The sequence below is a fragment of the Camelus bactrianus genome, chromosome 9, assembly GCF_048773025.1.
Source record: "Camelus bactrianus isolate YW-2024 breed Bactrian camel chromosome 9, ASM4877302v1, whole genome shotgun sequence".
Classification (NCBI taxonomy): Eukaryota; Metazoa; Chordata; class Mammalia; order Artiodactyla; family Camelidae; genus Camelus; species Camelus bactrianus.
The window spans coordinates 3,189,489-3,205,140 of NC_133547.1; the positions used below are offsets into that span (position 1 = coordinate 3,189,489).

The 15,652-nt window shown below is 51.5% G+C and overlaps 1 protein-coding gene across 1 annotated transcript; it reads right to left on the reverse strand.

Moving 5' to 3' along the window:
- Window positions 1-335: 335 nt before the first annotated feature.
- Window positions 336-15,018, reverse strand: LOC105074340 (leukocyte-associated immunoglobulin-like receptor 1). The gene is made up of 11 exons (XM_074369125.1): window positions 9,847-15,018; window positions 9,315-9,456; window positions 8,275-8,362; window positions 7,803-7,838; window positions 5,797-6,093; window positions 2,493-2,531; window positions 2,087-2,197; window positions 1,948-1,990; window positions 1,829-1,866; window positions 1,569-1,621; window positions 336-1,024 (listed from the first exon to the last, which is right to left on the reverse strand). Exons 3-11 carry the CDS (start codon window positions 8,306-8,308, stop codon window positions 878-880), a joined length of 798 nt encoding a protein of 265 aa, XP_074225226.1. The 5' UTR covers window positions 8,309-8,362; window positions 9,315-9,456; window positions 9,847-15,018; the 3' UTR covers window positions 336-877.
- Between the last annotated feature and the right edge of the window lie 634 nt (window positions 15,019-15,652).

Here is a 15,652-nt window from a genome sequence, read left to right on the forward strand (position 1 = left end):
GGAGAATGCTGGCATCCAGTGGGCATGGACTGGAGTGGGAGTGGGAAGTGGGGGACTGTGCGTCCCTGAGTGGACCTAGGGCCCGAGGGACCCTCCCTGTGCAGTCGTGGCTTCATCGCTCCCTTGGTCCGTCCACACGTGTCCGTGTGTGTGGGTGTGTGCGTTGTGCATTCACGGGTGTGTGCATGGCGTGGCGTGAGGGGTGTGTGCAGATACGTGTCCCTCTCTCGGCCCTGAGACACACAGTCAGATCAGAAAACACTGATGCCATTGTAGTCCACCTCGGTCCCCTCACTAAGCCTGGAGCCACTGTGGAGGCAGAGACTGGGACCCAGTGCCAGTGCACCCCAGCTCCAGCTGCAGGGCTGAGGCAGCCGGGCCTGTGAGGACATTTATTGATGAACAGTGTGAAGCTTGATACAGAAAACGAGGTCTCAGCTACCAGCTGCACAAGGATAGCCCAGGTTCAAGGTCAACAGCTGAACTCTAGGAGGGTTTGCAGAGTCAGCGAAGAGGACAAAACGGATCTCTGGGGGCAGTGGAGGATTCGCAAGACATGTCTGGAATCAGCTGGGTGACTGTAGGACCATAGCTGGGTCCCTGGAAAAAGCCAAGCACCAAACCTTGGTCTCTGGAAACAAGTGCTACACATCCTCTCCAAGGATCTAGTTGATTGTAGGACGGACCACATGGCTAATGAATCTCCTAGATGTTGACTGGGGGGTTCTCAGGACTCCAGCTCTTGCCTCCAAGAGAACTAATTGGATGACCTTCCAGAAAGGGATGATTCCACAGGGAAACCCACCAAATGTCCATTTCAGGCTTTTGCAAGAGTGACTTCCTGTGTCTTTAGTGCAGAGGCCAAGTGGGCCTGGGGTCAGTGTCTAGCAATGGCTGCATACGTGCTGGACTCAGCTGTGGGCTCTGCGGACTGCAGGGACACAGCTCCGGCCGCCCTCTCTGTGAGGATTCGGTGGTCCAGCTGGGCATACGTCACCTCCTGGGGGCCTCCCGCAGCAGGGGTCTGAGGGAGAGAGATGCACGGTGAGTTTGGGTGGCTAGGTGAGGGAGGGGAAGACTGTGGTAGCCAGCCTCCAGGAGCCCCTCCACCAAGATCCCACCTCCAGGATCACCATTGTATAGTACCCTCCCACAGAGAAGGAAGGTTGTTCTGTGTGACCAATAGAATGTGACAGAGGGAGGGCAAGTCATGTCCACAGTGAGGCCACAGAAGACATTGTGGCTTCTGCCCTTCCCTCTCTGGAGTCCCTCCGTCTGGGAGAGGTTGGCTGCCATGGAGAAGCCCCTGTGGTGAGGAACTGGGGCTCCTGCCCATAGCCAGGGGACTGAGCCATCTTTGAAGTGGACCTTCCAGCCCCAGTCAAGCCTTCGGATGAATGCATCCCTGGTTGGCATCTGGATGGTGACTTTATGACAGACCATGAGCTGGAGCCACTCACCTAATCCACTTCCAAATTCCTGGCCCAAGAAACTGAGATAATTTTGTTAAGCTGCTAAATTTCAGGTACTTTGGGACACAGCGGCAGGTGACTAATACAAGGACTTACCGAAGCACCCATCTCTCCGTCCTTCTCAGGAAGTCTATCAACAGTGGCCAGATCTGGAGGGAAGAGGACAAGGGGTCAGGTCTCTGGGGCGGACCTCAGAAGGCAAATTTGCCTGAAACCTCATCGCTTCATATTTTGTCCTGCCCCCTGTCATGGAACATCCTAGAATGTTCCCAAATGTTCTCACACACACATTGCTTCCTGGATGACACTGAGCCCCGCTTCCTCCTCCCAGCCCTGTCCCCCATACTTGTCTTTACCTGGTGTCCCGTCTAGGATGTCAGCAGTGGGGCTGAGCCTGAGGAGAGAGAACAAGTGAGCCTGGGGGCTGCCTAGAGGCAGAGGACTGGGGGCCTGAGGGTTGTTCCCAGGGCCTCACCTCTCCTGGGGCCTCGGCTCCTCGCCTTTGCTGCTGGGGGCCCCTGAGGACAGTTGGGGTGTGAATTAAGAAGAGAAGGCTTCTTCCCTGCACCCCAAATGGACTGCCAAGGACGCCCCACCCTGTCCCTGAGACCTACCCCGTTTTCTCTGATGCTGACGGTGGAGGAGGAGGAGGACCAGGAGGAGGAGGAGGAGGAGAAAGGCCACAGAGACCCCAGTGAGGATATAAACATGCTCTGCCAACAGGCCTGGGGGAGCAGAGGAGATGGAAGCGGATTATCGGCAGCACGCCATTTATTGAGCACCTGCCGCACACCACCCGCATGCTTGTCATGTATACACATGTAAATCTATCTCACGCAAAATAGTCCTGTGACATGGGAATTACTATCCCCCCTTTACAAAACCGGGGTCTGAGTGCTGAAGGCCTCTGTCCCCAGGGCACTGGCAGAGCTGGAACAGGACCAATACCAAAGCCCATTCTTTCCTCCTTCCCCCAAAGAGCACACACCAGGTTCGCGTTTCTCCGACCCCATCACTCACCGCTATTGCTACCGTCCTGCGAGCGCGTCTGTGTGTCTCCTAGGAACGAGGGGCCAGGAGGACACGGTCAGAGGCCTGAGCTGGACAGGGAAGGCTCTGAGAGCTCCCCACCCCACACAAGGGGTCTCGCTTGCTCCCCGACCGCAACCTCCTCCCTCTAGAACAGCCCCTCTGGAACTTCCTGGGAGGATGGAACGCTCTACACCAGCGCTGTCCGGTACGGTAACCGCGCGTGACTATTTCCGCTGAAATCTAAGTTAAACTAAAACTCAGGCCGCCAGCTGCACTTAGCAACACGGCACGGCGTAGCTGGGCGGCTGCACCAGGCCAACGGCACCCCGCTGCTGACGCCGACCCGCAGCGTCCCCTTCCCGAGGCGGCGCGTGGACGGCGCTGCTCTCCAGCCTGCCTCCCCCCTTGCGGAGGCGCACACCCAGCAGGACTGGGGAGCAGGAGCCTCGGCCCACTCGCCGCCTTCCGGGTTCCCGCGCCAAGCGCGAGGGCCCGCATGTCTGACTTTTCCCTGTCTTCCGCCGCGATCCCCGATGCGGTAGAACCGCTCCTCTGGGAGCGAGGAGCCCTAGAGCTGCCCGCGCCCAGCAGTGAGCGGGCGACTCCGGCGAGTTCCAGCCGCGGTCTGCACTCTGCGCGTGCGCCGGGGGCCCAGCGTCGACTCTACCGTACACCTCCTAAGCGCGGGGCACAACACCGCTCGTGTGACAGGTGGTCCACCTGGGGTCCCGCGGGCTCGTCGCCCCCCAGGGTCGGATCCCCCGTGTCCTCTCTTCTGGACAGTGCCCCCTGCCTCCCGCTGCTCCACAGGCTAGTCCTCAGTATCCTTTAAGAAAGGCAAAAAACACCTCTCGGGGCATCCTTCCCTCAACACCCTGTCCTTGGTCCACGGTCCACGGTCCACGGTCCAGGACCCCACCCGCTGCTTTAACGCCATTGCTGCCTTGCTCCCTTTATATTTACTGCAATTTAAAATAATATCTATGTTATAGACATACAAATAATACATAGCAATATATTTACATTAATACTACATTTATATAAATATTTAATATATAACAAATATAAATATATTTTAAATTATGTGTTTTAATCTACATATGTATAATTTAATTTCTATAAATAACTTTAACTTTACAGAATTTAAAATTATTTATATATGTAAGCTATACACATCAGTTATAACATGAATTATACATATTTAATATGTATTTATATTAATATTTACATATAAAAATCATACATAATACATGATAATCTATAAGCACATAATATATAACACTATGCATTATTCATATGTAACAATATATTAGTGTATATGATTATATTAATTGTATTACTTATGTATTTAATACATAGTGTATATGTATTCTAATATACTTAAATGATAGGTCTGAAATTTTACAATGTAAATTATATGCTAATAGTTACATATGCCCATATATGTAAATTATATGCATTTCTGTTGCTCATTCTAATTAAGTATCCCCACTAAAGTTTGGGAGGCCAGGGACCCTTCTTCTCATTCACCGTGTGCATCAAACCTGCAGCAGGAGGGTGTGAGAAGAAATACTTCCTCGGCATTGATAAAATCAGCACTTCTCCAGGTGTCCCATTTGGCCGTGCTGATTTAAGCACGTGGCCTGTGTGAGTGAAGCCCTGTGTCCCCAAAGCAGCGCAGCGGGGTGGGTGCGTTACTGCCCGTTTTGCACACGGAGAACTAGAATATGGAGGGTTTGGTGATTGCCCTGCAAGCACAGAGCTGGGAGGGCGAGACTGGAGTCCAACCCCTGATCCAGGCAGTCTGCGTGAGGGGTTTCTGCTCTGAACTCAAGTCTTCACCGTGTGAGAGAGGAGGATGGGTGGGAGGGAGATGGAGGGGGGACCTGACCTAGCCTTATTCCCCACAGTGGGTGGAGGACCCTCCCAGAGGGGGGTCTCTCTTCTTCTAGGCTATTCAGGCATAACCATCAAGAGATGAGCCCCCAGTCCCCGTCCCTCTCTCAGTGCAAAGCGGAGCCAGCAGTGGACTCTGTCCACAAGGGGGCGGCCCAGAGCTGCGGCCAAACCCGAGGTCTGGAGTCTGGCCGCCCTGAGCTGGTTCCTCCCCTTCAGAGCCTTATGCCTTTGGACAGGAAACTTTAACGTCGTTTCTGCTCCTTAAAAGGAGTGTTGGCTCTTGGGAGGTCTGGGAGGTAACTCCACGTTGGCCTGTTGTGGCATTACTGCCATCAGGTGCCTGGTGTAGGGTTTTCTCCATCGCACCAGTGTTGTTATCAGCATCCTTATGAATATGAGAGACACCCCAGTGCCCTGCGCATGCCGGCCCTTTGCTGTGGATTTACCAGTCCCTGAGCCAAGTGCAGGGCAGAGGGCTGGGCCCTGGTCCTCAGCACAGACACACACCCCCCACCCTGAATTCCCTCTAGGCTGAGGTCTGCTGTTCACCAACTGAGGGGTCGGCCTGAGTGCAGGGCTCACCTCCAAGGGGTCCTGCAGTCAGGGGCAGGACGAGGATTGGCGCTGTATGGGGGCTGCCGAGGGTCTGTCCCACTCCACGTGGCCCCCTCCACCCTGAGCGTCCATCCTCAGGCCACATCTGGCCATCACTCAATCCCAACAGCACCCTGAGACTCCTGAGAAAATGGGTTAGGGGACCAAACAAGGGAGAGCCGCCTGCTCCATTCTGCTGGGGCCACACCCTCTGCACCTCCCACTGCTTTACCACCCGGAATCAGCATGGAACAGCTCCCCTGAGAGCCTGTAAGGGTGTGGAGGGGGTCATGTCCCCTTTGGACCCTGAACAGCCAGAGGGCTGACCAGACACAGGAACAGGGATGACCTCATCCCAGATATTCCCACAAAGTACTGTCCAGCCCTGCTTGGGGCCCCCTCGACTGTGTGACCTGCCAATGAGCATGGACAACACCACATTGCTTGGGGCCCCACAGATTCTGCCCCAGTGGAAAAGACGATTTAACACATCCTGAGGGACAAGACACGGGTTCCTTGAGGGGGCTCTGTCCCACCACATCTCTGGAGGCCCACTCCCCACCAGCCCAGCAGGGCCAGCTCTGTGCCCACCCTGGTGCTGGGGCTGTGTCCAGCTGAGACCAGGGTCCAGGGACCTGAGCCAGGTGTGAAGGCAGAGGGACGTGGGTGCAGAGGGGAGAGGGAAGCAGAGGGTTTGATGGGCCAACAGAAGGGCGGGGGAGTCTACAGACAGAGGACATAGCTGGGGACAGGGTCCAGGGACCTGGGGCAAACCTGAGGGCAGCAGAGAGGACCTCACCTGTCACCACCAGCTCCAGGGACTCACTGGGCTCAGACCAGACATGCTCTTTTATGTAGCGGCAGCGATAGTGCGTGGCAGTGCCTTCACTCACAGCCGGGATGAGGAATCTGGCCTCTGTCTGGTGGGGATCAAGTGGAGAGCTGGCACGCGTATCCTTGAAGTCATTTGTATCCTCCTCATTCTCCAAGCGAAATGTCTTAAACCCAGCAGGGCCCCGGCACACGATGGTCACAGGCCGGCCCCTGGGGATCACAGAGTCTGGCTCAGCTGAGATGGAGGGTCTGGGCAGCGTCCCTAGGAGGGCCGAGATGTGAAAATGATCACATCACACAATTCACCTGTTTTACTGGCTCAGGTCACCTTATTTTTTTTTAAGGAACCTTGCAAAGCTGTGCAACCACCATCACCACAACCCAATTCTATAACATTTCCATCATCCTCCACAAAAGACCCCCCCCATGCCCATTCTATGAGCACATGAATTCCCATCACTGCAGAGTTACTTCCCTCACTTGACTTAAGGACCAAGACTTGGTCACATCTTGCTCAGGGTGACATGGGAGGGGTGAGAGCAGGCTGGGTCCCAGGCATGTCTGCCCAGGGGGGTGGCTCCCTCCCAGCCCACGGCCACTCTAGGGGGACAGCAAGGGCCGGGAGGGCCGCACAGGACAGGAATGACAGGGTTGCTCCTGGGACAAGGAAGCAGGAGGCCGGGTGGCAGGAATGACCCGGGCTGGGTCTGGAGGGCAGCTGCCAGTCCTGGGGTGGGGGGCACCGTGAGGGGTGTGGGGCTCAGGCTGCAAAGCCGCAGCTGAAGTGCGGGCAGGGGGTGAGGAGGAGCGGAGCACAGACCCCAGCAGCTGAGGAGCCCCGTCTCCAGAGCGAGTCCTCAGGGCAGCCAGCAGCCATCCCTGGGTTCTCTCTGTATTTTCTACCCTCGTCTCAGCTTGTTTCCGTTTCCTGTGACTGAGGCTCTGGAAACGCCATCTGTCTCAACCAGGCCGGAGGCGGGGGGGGGGGGGGGGGGAGAGGGTCTGAAGCCCTGAAACAGGAACTTGGCCTCGCAGTCAGCAAAACCCCCGGTAGGGGCAGGGGGCTGGAGAGCCGCCCATTCGCCCACTCTCTCCTTCATTCACTCGTTGTCTCCTTCAGCCACGTCTCAGTTCCCGTCCATCCACGTGCAGGTGCCTCCCTGCGCCGCTGGCTTCAGATACGAGAAACACCCCCGGGTCCCTGCCGTCCTGGGGCTGAAAGTGTGCGAGTCCACGGGTACAAGCGTGCGACGTGCCCTCGGGCGAGCGTGGGCATCGCGGGGCCGGCGGGAGGCAGGGCTGCCCGCCTCTGGGACGTCAGAGGTCAGGTGCGGATCAGCCGAGCTGAGGGCTGGGGGGCAAGCGGGCACTCAGGGTGGAGAAGTCGGCCTGTGAGGAGGCCCGGAGCTGAGTGGGAAGACGGCATTTACAAAGTGAAAGAAAACCAAGATGTGAGAGAGGAGTGGGCCTGAGCTCGTGGGGACAGACAGACGCAGAGCAGAGGGAGGCCTGGGTCTCAGTCTGCCTGCAGATCAGCTGTGAGGGGCCTCTCAGGAAAATGAAAGTAAAAAGTATACATATGGTAAAATGTAAGCAAAACTTTAAAACGGTCATTTAACACCGCGTCCCCGGGGCTGTGTTGTGTCCGGGAGGATGGAGAAGATGGGGTCAAGGACGAGTCTCAGGTTCTGCCCTGGCGAGGTCGTGTCCTTTGCCCAGGGGCTGCCGAGGGGGTTCCGGGCTTGTGTGGGGAGAGCTCGTGGGCTCAGCCTGGTCCTGAGGGACCGGAACTGTCTCCGTGGGACCATCGGGGGCAGAGGTGGAGAATGGGGGAGGGGCCTGGGGGAGGGTTATGTGCAATTCAGGCTCTAGGTCAGGGTCCCCAGCCCCCTCCCCAGGATCAGCACACACTCCCGTCTACCATCTGGATCTGTCCTGGGTGCGGGGAGGTGGGTCGGGGAGAAGACTCACCCTCCTGTGCGCAGATCGTCTGGCCCAGACAGAGCACTGGAAGGGAAGGTCCAGTGAGATAAATACCCTCCACCCGGGTTCCTCCCGGGGCTGCAGTCACAGAGGGCTTGGGGAGGAAACGGGGGCCACCTTCCCATAACTTCCAGCCCCCCTTCCTCACATTACACCTGAGTACAAGCCTTCTCCTCGCTCTGAGACAGCCTCAATGTAACCCTCCAAGCCCCGCTTTCAAGCAGGCATCTTCCCCCCCCAGCCCCTCGCAGTCTGAAAACTCAACCCCACATCCAGGTACCCGTTTCTAGGACTGAACCTTCCATGGTCAGACTTCCGTCTTGGCCAGAGCTGAGGGGACAGACCTGGGGGTTCCACCTGCTCCCCGAGGGTCCCAGCGTCTCCTGGGCTGGAGTCAGCACTGAGCTGGGAGGCAGACCCCTTTCTCCCCGGAATCCTGCCCCTCCGCTCCAGGACTCACCGAGGCCCAGGAGGCCGGTGGGATGGAGGCACATGGCTCAGCCCCTGCAGCCGGCGCCGTCCTGGCGTTTGTGGAGGAAGGACAGAGCCTGCAGATGACACAAGAGAAGAGGGTGTGCTGGCCGGGGGCCCTTCGTGGGGTTTCCAGATCAGCTGCCTCACACAAAGGGGAAGAGCTCCCTCTCCCCTCCTTTCCACACTTCCCGCTGATGAGACAGGGGGGAGACTTGGCTTCCAAATCAGGAGCTTGAACTCATCTCCTGACGCACCGCCTGACGGGGAGCTTCATTCTCAACGGGACAAGCAGAACGTGGGTTTGTGTGGCAAACTGACTTGACTGTCAGTCTCAGCTCCACACAACAACCGTCCGTTCCTGGGCAAAGCATTGCACCACTTAATGCCAATGTTTCTTCATATTTAAAATGGGAAGCCCAACAAAGACTTAAACATAAGACAAGACACTATAAACTTCATAGAAGAAAACACAGTCATAACATTCTCTGATATAAATCGCAGAAATATCCTTACAGCAGTCTAAAGGCAAAGAAATAAAAGCAAAATAAACAAATGGACCTAATTAAACTTAAAGGCTTTTGCACAGCAAAGGAAACTATAAACAATACAAAAAGACAACCTAGGGAATGGGAGAAAATATTTGCAAAGGATGTGACTGACAAGGGTCTAGTTTCCAGAATATACAAACAGCTTATACAACTCAATAACAAAAAAAATAAGCAACCCAATCAAAAAATGGGCAGAAAATCTAACCAAACATTTCTCCAGTGAAGACATATTAATGGCTAATAGGCACATGGAAAAAATGCTCAATATCGCTAATTATCAGAGAAATGCAAATTAATACGATAATGAAGTATCACCTGACACCAGTCAGGATGGCCATAATTAAAAACTCCACAAATGATAAATGCTGGAGAGGGTGTGGAGAAAAGGGAACCCTCCTATACTGTTGAGAATGTAGTTTGGTGCAGCCATTGTGGAAAACAGTGTGGAGATACTTTAAAAAACTAAAAATAAACTTACCATATGACCCAGCAATCCCACTCCTGGGCATATATCCAGAGGGAACTCTAATCTGAAAAGATACGTGCACCCCAATGTTCAGAGCAGCACTATGTACAATAGCCCAGACGTGGAAGCAACCTAAATGTCCATCGACAGATGACTGGGTAAAGAAGATGTGATACATATTATATATATTATGGTGATATATATATATATATTATATATGATATATAATTATATATTGTATATATATATATATATAAAATGGTGATATATTATATATATTTTATATATTACAATGTGATATATATTTTATATATATATATAATGTCCATTATATATATACAATGGAATACTACTCAGCCATAAAAAAAGAATAAAATAATGCCATTTGCAGCAACATGGATGGACCTGGAGATCATCATACTAAGTGAAGTAAGCCAGAAAGAGAAAGGCAAATACTGTATGATATCACTTATATGTGGAATATTAAAAAAATGAGACAAATGAACTTATTTACAAAACAGAAACACAGACATAGAAAACAAACCTGTGGTTACCAGGGGGGAGGCGGGGAGGGATAAATCAGGAGTTCAGGTTTTGCAGATATAACTATCATATATAAAATACACAGCAAGTTTCTTCTGTAGAGCACAGGGAATATATTCAATACCTTATAATAACCTATAATGAAAAAAATATGAAAAGGAATATATATATAACTTAATCACTATGCTGTATGCCAGAAATTAATACAACATTATAAGCCAATTATACTTCAATTAAAAAAATAAAAATAGCGGGGAGGGTATAGCTCAAGTGGTAGGCTGCATGCTTAGCTTGCATGAGGTCCTAGGTTCAATCCCCAGTACCTTCTCTAAGAATAAATAAATAAACCTAATTACATTACCTCCCCCCACAAACAAACAAATAAAGCAAAATAAAATGGGAAGCCCAAAATCCTCCCCCAAGTATTTAATAGTGTGATATGTGTTAAATTCGCAGCAAGGTATTGAGTACATTCAAATTATCCTACTAACATGGGTTGTCTTCCCATCTTCCCCCAATGGCACTGGAACCAGGGAACGGCAGGCTGGTCTAGCAGCATACGCAAAATCCTAAAGGGATTGAACGACCAGGAGATAGACCCTGGGAGCTGCCCCCCAGGGGGCACCCAGCTGGCCGCTAAAATAAAGAGCAGGACTGGTGGTGGGGGAGGCATTTGTGCACACGGAGCCCAGTAGAACAGGAGCCCCATCGTGGAACCTCACGTCCACTGCCCCTGAGGACAGGGGAGAGCTGCTCCTCCCAGGGGTAGCCGTGGCGGATGTTGACGGTGGTCTACACAGCAGCAATTGCTCGTGTTTTCCTTACTAATAGAAACCTAGTTCTGTTTGAGTGGCTATGTTCCAACCCTGGGGCTGGGGGCTGGGGGGAGTGGGAAGGATGAATTTGGGTTAAGGCAATCCAGTAATCCCATTTGCAGTGATTGGTCCAGAGTGGAACACATGCCCATGTCTGGCCAATGACACTTAAAGCAGAATATATCAGGATTTCTAGGAATCGTATTTCTCTATTAATAACAAAGGATCTCATAAGACTTTTGTCTCCTTTACTTCTGTCCATGGGCAGCTGTATCATGATGATGTGATATCGGGAGCTGCAACAGCCATCTTGCCACCATGAGGCAACAAGCTTGAACACAGCAGTGGAAATACCAAATTGAGGTGTAAGAATACAATATCCAGGGTTCTTAGGAGGTCCCCAAATTGCTGAACCCACCCTGGGACTGCCTATCCCTGGAGTTCTTAATAATAACAATAAATATGCTAGATTTTCTGTGAAAATGTCAGACTAAGTCTATAACCCACATCAATCTTAATACTTATTTTTAAAAATGAAACTGCTTAACACAATATTTTAAATGTCTCCTCAAAAGCGTCCAAGAAATGAATGCCAATTAAAGACTTCATAGTAAAAACTTAAAGGAAGATGAGATTCCCCAGAGTCAAGTTGAACGCTGAACATGGCTCTCATCTTGACGGTGATGGATGAAGTTTTATTTTCATGGCCTTGCAAATTGTAGAGGCTGAAGGATAAAGTCCAGGGATCAGCCAAGTTAACTAACACCAGCCAGCCCTACGTATCTGTGTCTTTCTGCTCGCTCGCTGTCCCCAGCCCCCACCTTGGGTGTCTCCTTCTGTTTTCTCTGCTTTTCTGTGTCTAGTGGCTCCGTGTCCCCCTTCCTCACAGCACTGCTCCATGGTCCTTTATGGTCAGATCCACCCCCCAACCTGTGGCTCATGCAAGGGGCTGACCCCTAAGGCTGCCTTTCCCATTTGCCCTTGTAACCTGGCCAGGCTGTTCCCAACCTCCCCACACACTGTTTCTCTCCAGATAACTGTGTCTCCCCCATGACCCCAGTCTTTGCCGGATGTGATTCCAGCTTCTGTCGGGTGACCTCCAACGCGTGGCTCCAGCTTCCCACTCTTGGGAGTCTCAGCGTTGCGTCATTGCCCCGTTCTGCTTCACAGCCCTTCACTTGGGTGACGGCTTCTCTCTCTCTCTCTCTCTCCCTCCCTCTCATCTTCACTGGTGGCTTTTACCGGCTTTATTCAGAGATAATTTGCATACAACTAAGTGTATGCATTAAATGTCTGCAATTCAGTGAGTTCTGACAGTTGTGAAACCACCATCATAGTCAAGATTTCCACCACCACCAAGACTCCATGTTCCCTCTGTGAGAGTAAGTAACCTCATTAAGACGGAGCTGGGGAGCCTGCAGGGGAAGTTCTCGGGCAGGTAGCGCGCGTTACAGCCTGCGCTAGCATCCGGGAGAAGGAAGATGCGAGCTACTTTGACAAGGAAGGACATTAATCACGTATAAATTTCATTTCCTGCCTTTAGAAAAAGAAGGAAGATTTCCTCCCTGCCTCCGCAATGACGCTCTAACCACAGCCTGCAGCTAATAAGAAAATACCAAACCTCCTTTGTTCTTTAGTGAACTTCTGTTCACAACAGCCCCTCCCCATTATCTCCTAAAACCTGATAAAGCCTGACCTTCCCTTTGTCTGTCCAGACTTGACCGCGGTCCGCCATAGCTGGCCTGCCCCAAACTGCAATTCTCTGCGATTCCCGCAGGAACTCATTTTGCTGCTAAAGTAACTGGCTATTATTATTTTTAAGGCCAACACTCTTGGGTCCCAGGCAATCGCTGCCAACCAGAGAATGTCACTCCCCACCAGCTCTACAAGGACTGAGCCATGGCCACTGCAGTCGCTGACCTTGAACACCCCCTGAGGGGAGTCCAGGGCGGAGGTCAGGAGTGAGGTGCTCTGGGCCCTGGGAAAGCTGGCAGCACAGACCTTCAGGTAGTTGGATATTTTCAGGAGAAAATTGCATGAACCCAAATTCTTGCATCTTCTTCTGCTTAAAATCATTAACTGAGCTACCTTACGCCTCGTGACTAGCGGCAACCGTCTATGGAGATGCGTGCTTGGTCACAGGTACGCCGTCTCCAAAATCATGTGTGTGCTGACTTCCCCCAGCATCTCTCCAGAGCAGCTCCTCAAAGCTCTCTGAGAGGCCGTCTCCTGAGCTGCAGTTCTCAGTAAGTGCCCACGTAAAACTGAGACTCTTAGCTCTCCCACTGCGCGCTTTTATTTCATTTGATAGCGCTGAATTTTTTTTTTCTCTTTTTGGAAAGTATTTGTTTGCTAACTTATTTTTTTAAAAACAAAGTTACCTTGAAATAATTTTAGATGTGCAGAAAATTTGGAAAGACGCAGAAAGATGCCACGTGCCCTTCATCCAGTTTCCCCTAATGTTAAGATTTCACATAATCATGGTACATGTCAAAACCAAGCAATTGACATTGATCCGATCACTAACTAAAGTCCAGGCTTTATTTGGAATTAATCCATTTTTTTTTTTCACTCTTGTTCTTTTCCTGTGTCAGGATCCAGTTCAGAGTATCATTTGGAGTTAGTTCTCTTTCTTCTAAATACAGAGAAGAGTTTCTGTTTTCCTGGATGGATTCTAATTACTGGTCCCTTTGTACCTGAAGGGCACGTGCAGGGAGGATGTGGGGGTGGGCTGACTAGAACAACTCGGTCCTACAGGTTCGTCCACATACTAGGTCCGGGCATCCCCCGGGTGGTTATTCTGGTTTCTTCCTTCAGGAAGGTGATGTGGGGCCTACTCTCTGGAAGGCCCCCAACCTTTGCGTTCTTCTGAGACAGTGGTCTCCCACTGGAGAACATTTGTGCCCGAGGCTCACCGCAGGATAATCATAGCGCATCCTCACACAAAACTTCCACTTGAAATGAGTCACAAGTATGGAATGATTCCCTTAATAGACGCAGGTAGATACACAACATTTGCAAATTAAATATGAACAGAACGTCAGATGCAAAGGCCAAATCCACGTAAATAAAATGACCTAAGATGCAACATGAAATGTTACAGATTTACTGAAGGAACAGAGTGGAGCAGTGGTTACCAGCAGCTGAGGTGGGAAGGAAAGAGACGCTTTTAAGGATACAAACTACCAACTACTAAACAAGTCCCAGAGCGCTAATGCACAGTACAGTGAGTGTAGACAACGACGCTGGGTTCTAAACACGGAGTCTGCTAAGAGACGAGATCTTCGTTGTTCCCACCATCGGAAAAAATGGTAATTAAGTGACCCAGCAGAGGTGAGGTGTTAGCTGTCACTACGTGGAGACTGCACTGCGGTGAATGTATGGAATCAATATGCTACACCTTAAACCTACACGACGCTACATGCTAATTATATCCCAGTTAAAAACAAAGGATGAGGGGGGAGGGTGCAGCTCAGTGGTAGAGTGTGTGCTTGGCATGCACGAGGTCCTGGGTTCAATCCCTAGGACCTCCATAAATAAATAAACCAAATAGCATCCCCTCCCCGCAGGAAAAAGATGAGTTTGCATCAGAGTAGTCCAAATATTCCAAAAATAGCCTGTCATGGTCACTCTCTGCTGACCAGTCCCCCTCCTGGGGCTGTGATGGGTAGTGGCTCTCATGAACGGACTGCGGTTCTGGTCCTCAAAGACATCTGTTTATTGCAGCCCTGTGTCTTTCCCTCATTACACGGATGGCCTGCTCAGATCTCAAAGACACCCCGTTTCTGAGCGTCCCCAGCCTGGCTCATCCAGACAGGAGTCTCTGCTCTGGGGTGTACAGAACAGAATCTAAGCCTGCAGTGCCCTGGGGCCTGGGGCACCGTGGCTGTTTCCAGCAGACTCCTCTGCAAAGCCCCCCCTCAAGTTTTCTGAATGAGCCCACAGCTGGGAGAACCGCCGGTGTTCGGCCAAGGCAACAGCCTACGTGCAAGATGGACTCACCCACTTGCGTCCAGATCCTCTGGCCCTGATGGAACCCTGCAAGGAAGGATCCCTAACTCCCAGTCACCGTGTCCCGTGGACGTCAGCCTTGGCAGCTTGGCCCGGACTTGGACGGTGGACGAACCCGGCTTCACACGGGCCCCCGCCTCCAGCCCGGGGCTGTGGAAGTCCACGTCTTCAGCTCGGGATTTTTTCACCCCAAGCTTTTCCCCCCTCTCTTCCAGAATTTACCAAGGCACACAGGTGATGAACATGAGGGGTTCACAACGCTTCTGACGCACCTGAGGCAGGCGCCTCGCCAGTGTGAAAAGCGCACAGGATGTGGTATGCTAGGCGTGCCCACTGCAGTTAGCAGCCTGCGGTGGGCAATGGTGTGTAAAAACGGCCGGTTTTCTTTCTGCCCCGTAGGCCCCTGATCCTCCCCATGACGTGGCTGAGAAAAGAACTCGGCTTCCTGAAAAATTCTACAGAAGCCTCAAGGCTGTGTCGGGCAGCCCTCATCCCTCATCCGTCTCTGCCCCACGCCTCCTATCCAACCTGGTCATTGTTCGGTTTTACCAAGTGCTAAATGCATATCAGAGCTTCTAAAAGCTTGTCTCCTTTGCTCCTTTCCTTCACTGCAAGGTCTCACTATGATGATGATACACGATACTCCCTTAAGTACGTTTAAGTACTTCGTTCTTGAAAAAAGAATATTTGAAACATACAAATTCAAATGATTATTCCAACTGGGATTTTGACTTGGTACCACTAATAAAGTTACTCATTTTCCTCGGTGAAGGTAATAATAATAATAAGTTGCTGGCTGCATCTTGGAATTCCATATAATTAGCAATGCAAGCTACATACAAAAACTGTTTCTTGGGGTTTTATCTAAAACCCTCTTACTAGTTGGCCAAATAAAATTTCTCCCTCTCCGTCTGTCTCTCTCTCTCCCTGTCCCTCTGTCTCTGTCTCCCTTCCTCTCTGTGTGTCTCTTCGGCTCTCTCT